The sequence below is a fragment of the Siniperca chuatsi genome, linkage group LG18, assembly GCF_020085105.1.
Source record: "Siniperca chuatsi isolate FFG_IHB_CAS linkage group LG18, ASM2008510v1, whole genome shotgun sequence".
In the NCBI taxonomy this organism is placed as follows: domain Eukaryota; kingdom Metazoa; phylum Chordata; class Actinopteri; order Centrarchiformes; family Sinipercidae; genus Siniperca; species Siniperca chuatsi.
In genome coordinates this window covers 26,104,141-26,115,186 of record NC_058059.1, presented here as the reverse complement: position 1 = coordinate 26,115,186, position 11,046 = coordinate 26,104,141, and the positions used below count along the sequence as shown (strand labels likewise).

The 11,046-nt window shown below is 38.3% G+C and overlaps 1 protein-coding gene across 2 annotated transcripts; it reads right to left on the bottom strand.

Moving 5' to 3' along the window:
• Positions 1–1,052: 1,052 nt before the first annotated feature.
• derl2 (derlin 2) lies at positions 1,053–10,767 on the bottom strand. Of its 2 annotated transcripts, none has more exons than XM_044173763.1 (7): positions 10,079–10,767; positions 6,745–6,810; positions 5,851–5,924; positions 5,461–5,554; positions 3,867–4,062; positions 3,662–3,752; positions 1,053–1,594 (listed from the first exon to the last, which is right to left on the bottom strand). In XM_044173763.1, exons 1-7 carry the CDS (start codon positions 10,169–10,171, stop codon positions 1,489–1,491), a joined length of 720 nt encoding a protein of 239 aa, XP_044029698.1. In that variant the 5' UTR covers positions 10,172–10,767; the 3' UTR covers positions 1,053–1,488. The 2 variants fall into 2 exon arrangements, with proteins under 2 accessions (XP_044029698.1, XP_044029699.1); XM_044173764.1 differs by having other exon boundaries at positions 3,867–4,069; positions 10,079–10,489.
• Between the last annotated feature and the right edge of the window lie 279 nt (positions 10,768–11,046).

The window sequence follows — 11,046 nt, the reverse complement described above, 5'->3', positions numbered from 1 at the left end:
TATCTTCGTAAATCGATGATCACAAAAAATAAAAAATCATCTCTGTTACAATTAGGCGTGAGGTCTCCTGTAGGTTGGTTAATAAACAACTTTTAGGTTAAAGTTTGGCTAGTTTATCCAAAAAGTGACGAGACGACCCCAATGCAAGACGAGAACGCGCATCAGGCACGCAACACTCTGGTGACGCGGGGACGTAAGGCTCCGCCCACAGGTGAAATACCAAGTTTTTAGGGAGTCACGTGGCTTTTCACGCCTTTGGTTTTTTTCCGAAAATGACGAACATTGGCCTTACTCTTCGTTCGTTTCAAGCTAGAGGAACAATTTCCAAAGCCCATTACCGCCACCTACTGATCTAAAGTGAGATCAGATTTAACTATCTGTAAAGTTTATCTGGTATTTCCATATTATTGGAGATTATTCAAATTTTCTTGTAAATCTAATGTGCTGTATTACATTAACAATGTAATATTTAGTTAGATCAAAACAAAACGTAAAGCACAACGTAGGAATTAGATGTAAACATGATACTGAAACAGTGCATTATGTTGATTATAAATTGGCCTTCATGGCATCCCTTCATAAGGATGAGTGAATGGTCATGTATATATGTAACAGTAAAATCGAACTTGTACAGCAGTATGTCACATGGTAACATAAAAAATGTGTGCAAAAGTTATTAAATAAGCCAAAAGTATATTCACATACAAATAGGCAGGACTCGCCCTTTCTGAAAGCAGATTTTGTATTGTGACTGTGTTTTACCTACCTACATATCTGATTTAAGGCTGTTTGTATCAAATGAAATAAAAAAGGAGTAAAGCTGTGGAAACTTAACCCAACTGAGGGTGGAGAAAAAGCTGGACTATGACGTTGGGGACGTAGTACCTCTTGATATTTGTATGTTACAATGACCTGCTGTGTAGAGAGAATTAAGTTACAAGATCCTTTCTACTGACCATAATGTTATTTGTATGAATCAATTCATCAAATTTGTTTTGACATCTTTGGTTTCATGCAATATTACTACAGTTCAAAGAGATTAAACAAAAACATAATTTGCCACACACATTTATTTTTTTAAAAAGTGAAATGAAAAAAAAATGCACTTGCCATCTGAATAAATTCATTTTGATAATATTTCACTGCTGTCATATTTTCCTCTTTCATATGACAGTTGTTGTATATCAATAATTTTTTTCTGTGATAAAGACAAACATCACCTGAGCCCAAAGGCTCACCGTCCAAAGTTCCAACAGAAGCTTGTGTTCTCTCAAATAGTCTTAGAGCAACGATCTGGCATCAAAAAGAGTTTCTGAGGATGATTTAAGCCCATATACAAAGACAACAGACGGTTATCTTCAAACCAGTTCTGGTTGTTTGGCATTCTTCATCCAGAACTAAACAAACACGTCAAAAACAAAGACCATGTTTGTCCCCTTCATCTCTCTGAGGGAATGTCCTTAGAAGTGACCTGATCTGGGGGCATATTTAACCGCCAAGGCGCTGTCCCTCTCCCCAGGCAAACCCTCCCGGGCGCTCCTCAGGCAGCGGGTTGTAGTTGGCATCTTCCTCTGGAGTGTCAAACAGCATCTTTCTGTGGGAGACACACAGAGGAGGAGGAGGGATTTCTAAAAACACACATAGGAAGTGGCGGCTCTCAGAGGAACTGTTCAAAGTTGATGTGATCTCTGCATTACTATTAGTGTTTTTTGCCCTGCTTGTGGTGCGACCTAACCGTCAAACGTAAGCAAAAAACATGGCTGACCGTGACAAACTGATGTTTCTTTGGCAAGTGTACACACAACTGAACTCAGCAGTGTAGCCTCCTTATATAAACGAAACAGAGGAGGAAACAAACAACGCATGAACAAATGTCATTATACATATTATTTTACGGCACTTTTATACTCGTTATATGTTAATATTCCATTCACTAGCCTAATACAACAGTGTAGTCTAAAAATACATCCTACCCCCCTGTATTGATTGAAATGTAGCATAATGTGATCTTCCATGGGTGCAGCCATTGTTGTGTGACGTCAGTCGGGGTAGATAGATTTGCCTCGAGTTCACAAGTAGGAACTCCGACTTTAAGTGACGTTCCATTGTACTTTTTCTAGTAGGTCAGAAATGTTCGAGTTCCGAGTTGCCTGGAACGCAGCATAAGAATGCCTGTTTTGAGAATGAGAATGTCTGTCTGCCCGACATATCCTGACAGCTGCTAGCAAGATTTAACATGCATTAATGGTCCCAAAAGGAGTATTCCTACTGATTTGGTGACCTGAGTCTAGTACAGATGCTTTCAAACTGTGAGACATGCCTCCCCAGGGGGGCATGGGAGAGTTGAAGGGGTGGCACAGAGGGAGATATGTGAGGCAAAGATACTGTGTGAGGCAAAAGGGACAGGTGCGGGACAGTTAGTAATTATAGTTTGGTCTGCTTATCAACACAATTAGCAGTAACAGTGGCTGACACACAGCTCGGAGCGGAGGCAGTTAAGGTACTTTAAAACCCTTAACACCCGATTGCCACAATTTGCATCAAAAGTCGTACTCCTTTTCGGATTCATAACTCAGTCAAATCTGAACACAGACGTGATACAAACATTTTTAGATTCAGTGTGACTTACACTTTCCAGGGAGTCCATAAATCCACTTAGAAATCATAGAAAAAAAGACGCTTCTTATAACTCCAGAACTTGCCTGAGAATCATCACGTTTTTAAGTTTTCTTCAGTATCAAAGTAATCCAGTGATAGTTGTCTGTACATCCAGGGGTACATTGCAAACAGGAACTGCTAATAGCTAATTCGGCATATGTTTAAATGGTGGCAATTTGCCAAAATGTAAAGAACTACAGGATAAGAAAACAGGGCTTAAGTTGTAGCCCACAGCTAACTTATTGTCTCAATTATACTTCCTGTTTACAGTCCCCTAACTGTAAAATCGGAGCACAGTGTCAGCTTTAAAAACCCCTGATCTAGTGCAGTCATCAAGCCAAAATCTCCACTCATACACAAGAAATCTTTAAATCTCATTGGCAGATGGCCATTAAGTTTCCTAAGCAGATTCAGGCTCCCCAGATGACGAATCCTTTTGTTCATTCTGCAAGCTTTCCTCTAGCGCCACCATAAAGACAAAATGTCAAATTTGCACAAAGATATATCACAATCTAACAGGTACATTATATGCACCCACAGAGGTAAAGCTCTAAGAATTAATTCATTTATTCCTATGCATTCAGAATAAGAAATACTTTATTGATCCCTGAGGGGAAACTCTTTCGTTACAGCTGCTCACTATCACATCGATGGACACTTGAGAATAGAGGAATAGAAGTACTAAGCAAATCAAAATATAATACACTATAATACAGGTAAGAAATTAAGTACAAAGTGGATATAGGTATAAAAGCTAAAATAAGTTTAAGTACCAAAGTGGATTTAGAGGTTGATAAGTATGTACGGTATAACACAATGTAATAATATAAGTAATAAGTAATAGTGCAATAATGAGTACTGTCAAGTTAAGTGTAGCTTATTAAGATGATTATGAGACGGTGGATATAGCACAGCAGTAAAATGATAGGGTGTATTGAACATTGCATCTTACAGGTTTAGTCTTTCAGTCTTGTTAGAAGATGTTAGAAGAAACCAGACTCACATGATAGATGGGGTCTTGAGCCACCTTCCACCTCCTGGCTGGTTAGGGAAAACATCCTCCAGAAAGTAGTACACATGACCAACTGCGATACCTCAAGAAAGGTAAAAAAAAAGATTTGAACACAAGCACTATTCATATTGTACACCACAACCACACCACTTCACCAAAGTACTAAATAATGACTGCAGATGACGGTGATAGGTACCTAAAAGATCCACGATGATGGAATTGCCCAGCAGAAGTGAGAATCCCATAAGCACCCAGGGCAGGAAGGGTGCCTGGAAATTCAGCAGACCAAAGAAATTCATGCGAACGTTTGGGTTTCGCCGACTCCACACATACACCAGCATGATAGTGAAGGCTTGGCCCAGGAACACCAGACTCACAAAAGTACCAAATATCTGAAACCTTGTTCAAGAATATAGCTAAGAAATGAACTCCACTGATATTTAACACAAGGTACAAACTGCTTACTGTGAGGACTGAAACATGTTGGTGCCAAACCTAGTGGTTTAATAGGTTTTAACATACTGTATGTGATACGTTTTAGGCCAGTTACGTAGACTACACAAATAACACTATCAGCAGCAGCACCGAGATTGAAAAATGGCTGATGGTTTACTACTCTTGTTCTAGTGGCATATGCTGATTGTTATGTCACTGTTGGTTAGTGGTATGCCACTGCTGTTCTACTGGTTTTTACCACTTGGTTTATACCACAAATGGTATGCCACTCATGTTCCACTGACAGATAACACCTCCCACCGGCATTTACTGATTCTTATTGACATATAGTATATGTCACTGCTGAAATGCCACTGTGACTTATACACAGCTTGTCACAGATACCACTTTTTACTGGCACATACCAGTGGTGTGTCACTCTTGTTTTAAAGTCATATACTGTTCCTTTGTGTTATGCCACTTTGACAATAGTGCTATGCTATCTCTGTAGCTTAACATGAAAACAGCCTGTCACCCCTGGCTGGTTACACAGTACATGCTGGTGAAAAGTGACACTCGTCAGTGGAATCTAAGTGACATTCCAAATTTCTGTGGCACATACGTCTGTGAGAATTGTCATTCAGAAGTATTTCTTGACAAATAATTTGAACACTGTGCATCAGCATGCATTAACAACATTAACTCCTGGATGAAAAAAACAAAGAAAGCTTGTTGGTTTTTAGTGCAGCATTGGATATAACTAATCATAAAGTTGTTATTGAATAAGTTAAATTGTTATGGCTTTGAACCATGTGCAGCTGCATGGATTGAAATGTATCTTACCAACAGGAAATACACAGTATATTTTAATAGTAGTTATTATGGGGTAAGAGCAGTAAAGTGTCCCTCAGAGTAGTTAAGGACCACTTGTTTCCAATATTTACAAATTATGTAACATTAATATTGAATTATTCCACCATTGCAGTTTATTCAAGCATAAGCTATACAGTTTTACACTCTGTGAGAAGAGGCACGGGTCAGTGGAACATGAGTGGCATGCCGACTTTATGTGGCACACAGAAGCTGCATACCAATAGTGAGTAGTGTCATGTGACAGTAAGAATCATTGTCACAGTACAAGTGCAGTGTATTGTTTATGGACCAATACCAAGTAGCTACCACTTTGGTAATGAAGAAGGAATCAAAAGACGTAGTGAGTGAGATTTTTCATGGCCCATAATAATGGCATCACACGCACAAAAACACATTATTTATGGCAGTTAAAGGGCACCATTAGCTGTACCAGAGAGCTGTCAATGTTGAGGTTTTTTTCATGACATTCATGAGAAGGATACAGTCATCAGAAGGCCACCAAAGAGGAACATGAAGACAAAGTCAGCCGTGCGTCCCCTGAAAGAGCCCTCCTCTAGCATACGACAGTATCTGTACCTGAAAGCAAATGGTTAAGGGAATCTACACAGAAATTCTGCCAGAACCATTTTACAGATTTCCTCATTACCTAAATACTTAAGAACTGCCATGTCATACCTATTTGTGTCAATGGTTTGAATGATTGTGCATCTTACAATATGTATCTCTATTTGTGTAAATAGACATCATATTAGTGTAAAGTTTCATCATCCCATCTCTGAAACCACATACAGCCTTGCCCTGTGAAACAGAAAGTATGCAAACTTACTTCACACTTCGCTAAATGAAGTGAGATTTAGAACTGAGAAGGATACAGAAAAATCATATTGAACAGGAAATTGAAGCCAACTGGACCAAAAAATAGGAAGTTGGTTATTAGTCTCCATACCTAGAAAAAGAGAAAGAGAGATAACATACAGCTGTACATAACATGCATACACAGAGAAAAGTAGGATAAACAAATCTAAAGGTCATTTCCTTGATTCAAAAATGTTTAACAAGTTGCATTTTATTAGTGACTAGAGACTTTGTTTAACTGCTCAATGTCCTACAGTTAGTCAACACAGTGATGTGAGGCAGGCCACATGACATGAATGATAACTATTAGGATCAGAGCAGTCTGTATCAGAAACCAAATCATAAAAACCAAACAATCTAGGTAAATTACATGATGGATGTCCGTTCTTATTTTGACAAAAATTGATTAATTCTAACAGTTTGAATGTAACATCATTTAATACTGATTTTAGTCCAACTGAAATTCTCAAATGTATTGTTAATATGAATTGTTAATTGTTGTTGTTAGTAGTATTGAAGAGTAAGGACCACACCAGCATCTAACTGGACCTAAGTGACATAACAACGTTAGCAGTGCACTTTTCCCTGGTGAATGTTTGTTTGGTCGCTCATTCAACGAGCTAAGGTTCAGGACAAGATGTGTGTTCATGTTTCACTGGGGTGGCTGTGGCTTGGAGGTAGAGCGGGTCGTCCACTAATCGGAAGGTCTGCTGTATGATCCCGGCTTCCCCCAGCCTATGTCAACGTGTCCTTGGGCAAGATACTAAACCCCAAATTGCTGTGAGTGTGTGTGAATGAGTTGAGTTAGTTTGCTGAGGTTATTAAGACTGTGAAGTGTATGAAATGTTATGTGCCCTGAATCCACCTCCTGAGGATGAGGATGAAGATGAGCAGTGGGTGAGATTACTCACCTGGTAATTCCTTAGAATCAAATCCGGATTGAAGTATAGCTGAAATGGTGTGATGATCTCTAGTTGCTGTGAGAGAAGACAAAACAAACATAATGTTAAAGATAATAAAAATAAAATAAAAATATGGATGTTTTGAAAACATCACAAAATGATCCAGTTTGACAAAAGGGGCACCAGACATCTGAAAAATCATCAAAATATTAAACCCTAGTCTCAAAGAAGTGACCCTCTCCATTCCATTGCTTGGTGTGATTTTGTTTAAAAGTGCCTTTTCCTTGTTAAGCTCTTAGCTGAGATAAGGCATTTACAGGGGATGATAAGGAAACCAGTTTCTTCATGGAAGCTACTTCTTTATATGGAAATAGAGTCCCACTGTGCACATTTGAGGTGTATTATTTTGATGCTTGCAAATACACTAAAACTGTGCTCTGATGTACACCAAATCCCACAACAAACAGAATATGGGATTTACATGACATAATATACAATCCATATACAGCCCAGTTAGCATATTCTGTTCTTTTTTTTTTTGTTCATATACAGGTCATTTGCTTATTCTGGTAAATATAAACTGGGTATATTCTGGTTACTCACTAACAGAATATTTTAATGTGTGCATATAAATGCACTCACTGCCACCAAAACCTACTGTTATCACTTTATTAAAAACACAAGAAAATACCTCCATTAAATCCTATGAATAGATGTGTATGTTAACATGAAAGATCCCACATATGCACACATCAGGATATGGCAGGGTACAAACAAAACACTGAGACTTTTAATGGCTGCAGTAATTAATTATGATTACAAAGTAAATGGTAAATGGACTGCATTTATATAGCGCTTTTCTACCTTAACGGACAAAGTGCTTTACAATGTTGTTGTTACATTATTTACAATGTTCATTCACCCATTCACACACACACACACACACACACTGATGGCGGCGGAGCAGCCATGCATGGGATTAATGGACGACCTGCTCTACCTCCTGAGCCACAGCCGCCCACAATAACTATCCCAAAGACAATTTGGATATTTTTGTATTATGTCATTAATCAGAAAAGAGTACCAGCCTTTGAAGAGCTGTCAGCAGCATTAATTAGTTTGTAGCTTATCAGTATATAGGGTTTTCAGTGGTGGGTGGTAGAAATGAAGCTGTGAAAACACCTTGCAAGAAAAATTAACAGTTTCCCTCTGAATACTGAATGTGGTTTAGGCAGCTTTTTTTCTCCAAAATCACTCGATGCGCTCAAGCGCAGCCATACATTTGTGCAACAGATACCGAGGGTGACACAAGAATATATTATTCCCTGTTTCGACACATATCAGTCTGAACGGACTGTAAGAACAAGTGCAAAACAAAACAGTTTTCACTGACACCTCTTACATGTTTTGTGCTATTAAGAGCTCCCCAATAAATTTACCACTTACTAGATATGCTCCTTTAATACATTTTCAGCTAAATCCACTCCACGGAACCCCAAAGTGTGATGCTGAGTAATAAACCAAGCGCACAACACCACCTAGCTAGTTAGCCAGCTAGGTAGGTAGTATTAGCAGCTGTGATAAGCTACATAAATAAAAGGAGGTGTTAGTTACTGTGTCTGTGTACTGTGTTTATTTACTGCAGCAGCTAGATGTAGCTAACAGGTGCTAACTGGCTAAATCTGGTAGCAGGTTTTGAGATTGCTAGCTTAAGAGGCAGGGGGCATATGATTGGCTGAAAGGTGAGGGGTCAGTGACAACATTACTGTCATGAAAAGTCATAGGGCATTTCAAATAAAAATTTCTATAATGAAAAAAAAAAAGAAACCCTATAAAACCCTTATGAAAATAAGGATGAAATTACATTTTATAATAATGAGATGAGTTGTTCCATTATATATTTTTCACAATTTACTCATGTGACTATTTATTTCATTATTTATTTAATTTTGAACACTTTGGGGCCCCATACTCCACCTCCAGTATCTCTTGTTGTACCATATGCAAAGTACATTGTATCACTTCTCCTCAGGACAGATACAAAGTTGATATAAAAATAAGTTGTATCCACAATTCAGACAAGATTATAGAGAAAATAAGGCCAGAGTTTTAATTGGGTAACATTTAGGAGGAGTGCATGTTTTCATTAGTGTATAATCACCTGAAAATAAGAATAGTTGTGTTTTTATTACCTTAGAATAAGCTGTTTTTAAAATTGACATAGGGAGCGGGTCCCCTTCCATTGAGGTCGCCATGTTGCATTGCCATGTTTCTACAGTAGCCCAGAATGGAGAAACCAAACACAGGCTCTAAATAGGGCTGTTCACGTTTTTCAAGGCCACCGTAGTTTCTTCTAGACGCTTGGAAGGGGAGGGTGATGCAAGCGGTATTCAAATGGTTGCAAACTGCAATTTTACCTTAAGATGCCACTAAATTCTACACACTGGACCTTTAAATATTTCCATTTCCTTCTACTCCACTACACTTCCGAGGGAAATATTGTGTTTTTTAACTACACTACATTTATTGGACATTTTGACTACATTAAAATGTGCCTCATATATTAATGCATCAATAATAATAAAGTAATATAAGCTATATAATAATACACAACTCTGAAGGAGACGATTCTGCATGAGTATTTTTACTATTGATACTTTGCCTATATTTTGGTGATAACATTTCTGTACCTTTACATAACTGTTTTTTAATGCAGGACTTTTACTTGTTCTTGTTGTTGTTTTACAAAGTAGTATTACTACTTTTACTTAAGTAAAGGATCTAAGTACAGGCAGACATACTGATAGATAGATAGATAGATAGATAGATAGATAGATAGATAGATAGATAGATAATGTGTATATACAGTAATGTGTATAATAAAGTGAACGATACATAAAGCTATTGGGTTTTATGAAGTACAAACCAAATACACAAGTCTGGTTTAGCCAGATTTTGAAAGGAGTTTAGTGTGGGTTCCCTCTGGAAAGAACAACATATTTAGCTGTAACCTGGCAGCATTAACAGCAAAAGACACAACAGCTGTTGCTTGTGAGCCTTCCGTAAACTGCAACGCTACGCAAACACATCGCGTGCGCTTATAATTTTGATTCTCTAATTAAAATTAAGCCAAGACTCCGGTCATAGATCGCTACGCGTTTAGCTTTTTTGCAGCTTGAATAAGAGAGCTAACATCCTGGATAACCAGGATCAGACACGTATCCTTCTACGTGCTATAGCTAAACCATCGAGCTAGCAGCAAAGTAACGACGTTACGATAGCTATGTTAAACGGCACCAAGCTGTGCCCTAGCCAGCACAGTGAACATGTGAATTTGTCTTACCACTGCTGCAGTTGTGAGGACACAGGCAGTTGTATATGCCCTGGTAACAACAGGAATCTGTAAGTACTCCTGCTGTAGTGTCTGGTAAGCCATTTTGGACAAACTGAAAGCTTCCGGCACTTTCTTGACACGTCATTCCACAAAGCGAAAGGTGTTGCGTTCATGCACGTGGGACAAATGTAAAAATTATCTTCTTCTTCTTTTTAATGGCGAATTTGCAACCGAGCGGAGCATTATCGCCATCAGCTGTCGTGTTACATTGTTCTCACATCCTTGTTATCAGTTCTGTGTTTTGTAGATGGGTGAAGAGATGCTTTAACATCGAATTTCCAGAGCTATTTGCAAAGATGGTTTAAGGTCCAAGTGTTTAATCCCTTTACGTTCCAGTTCGTTCCTTACACCGGCGATATTCTTATGGGACGTGTCCACATGGGCGTTTTTGGACGCGAGGAAGTAAGTAAATCAGGGACGTCCAGCGCGAACCGCCACCTCTGGAAAACTCCTGAAAAACTTTTAAACTAACCGTTGTCGATCTAAACTGAAGACAGATTCAGCAACTGCATGGCTTATTTCTCGCCTCAAATGTTTTCAGAAACACATTTCGGTAAACTATTTTCGTAATATAAGAGAAAGTTTTCAAACGAGCCGTCATGTTGGTCCGGTTTGAAATCCGGGAGCAGACCATGGATGTATAAAGAAAACTGGATCAAGGGCATTTTTGCTCCAAGCTCTGTTAATTTCTGACCCTGCCTGTGTCATGCTGCTGCCACATTATTACATTTTGACGGAGCTTTTATTTTATTTTTTATTTTTATTTTTTTTAATGCATATTTTTATTTGAGAAAAAGAGCATTGTTCACAAACATTTGACAAGAAACATTTTTCTTTTTGCCCCCCTATACTGCCTACACAAAATAATATATAAGTAAATATCTATACAGAGGATGATAATAGACACAGAAAATTAA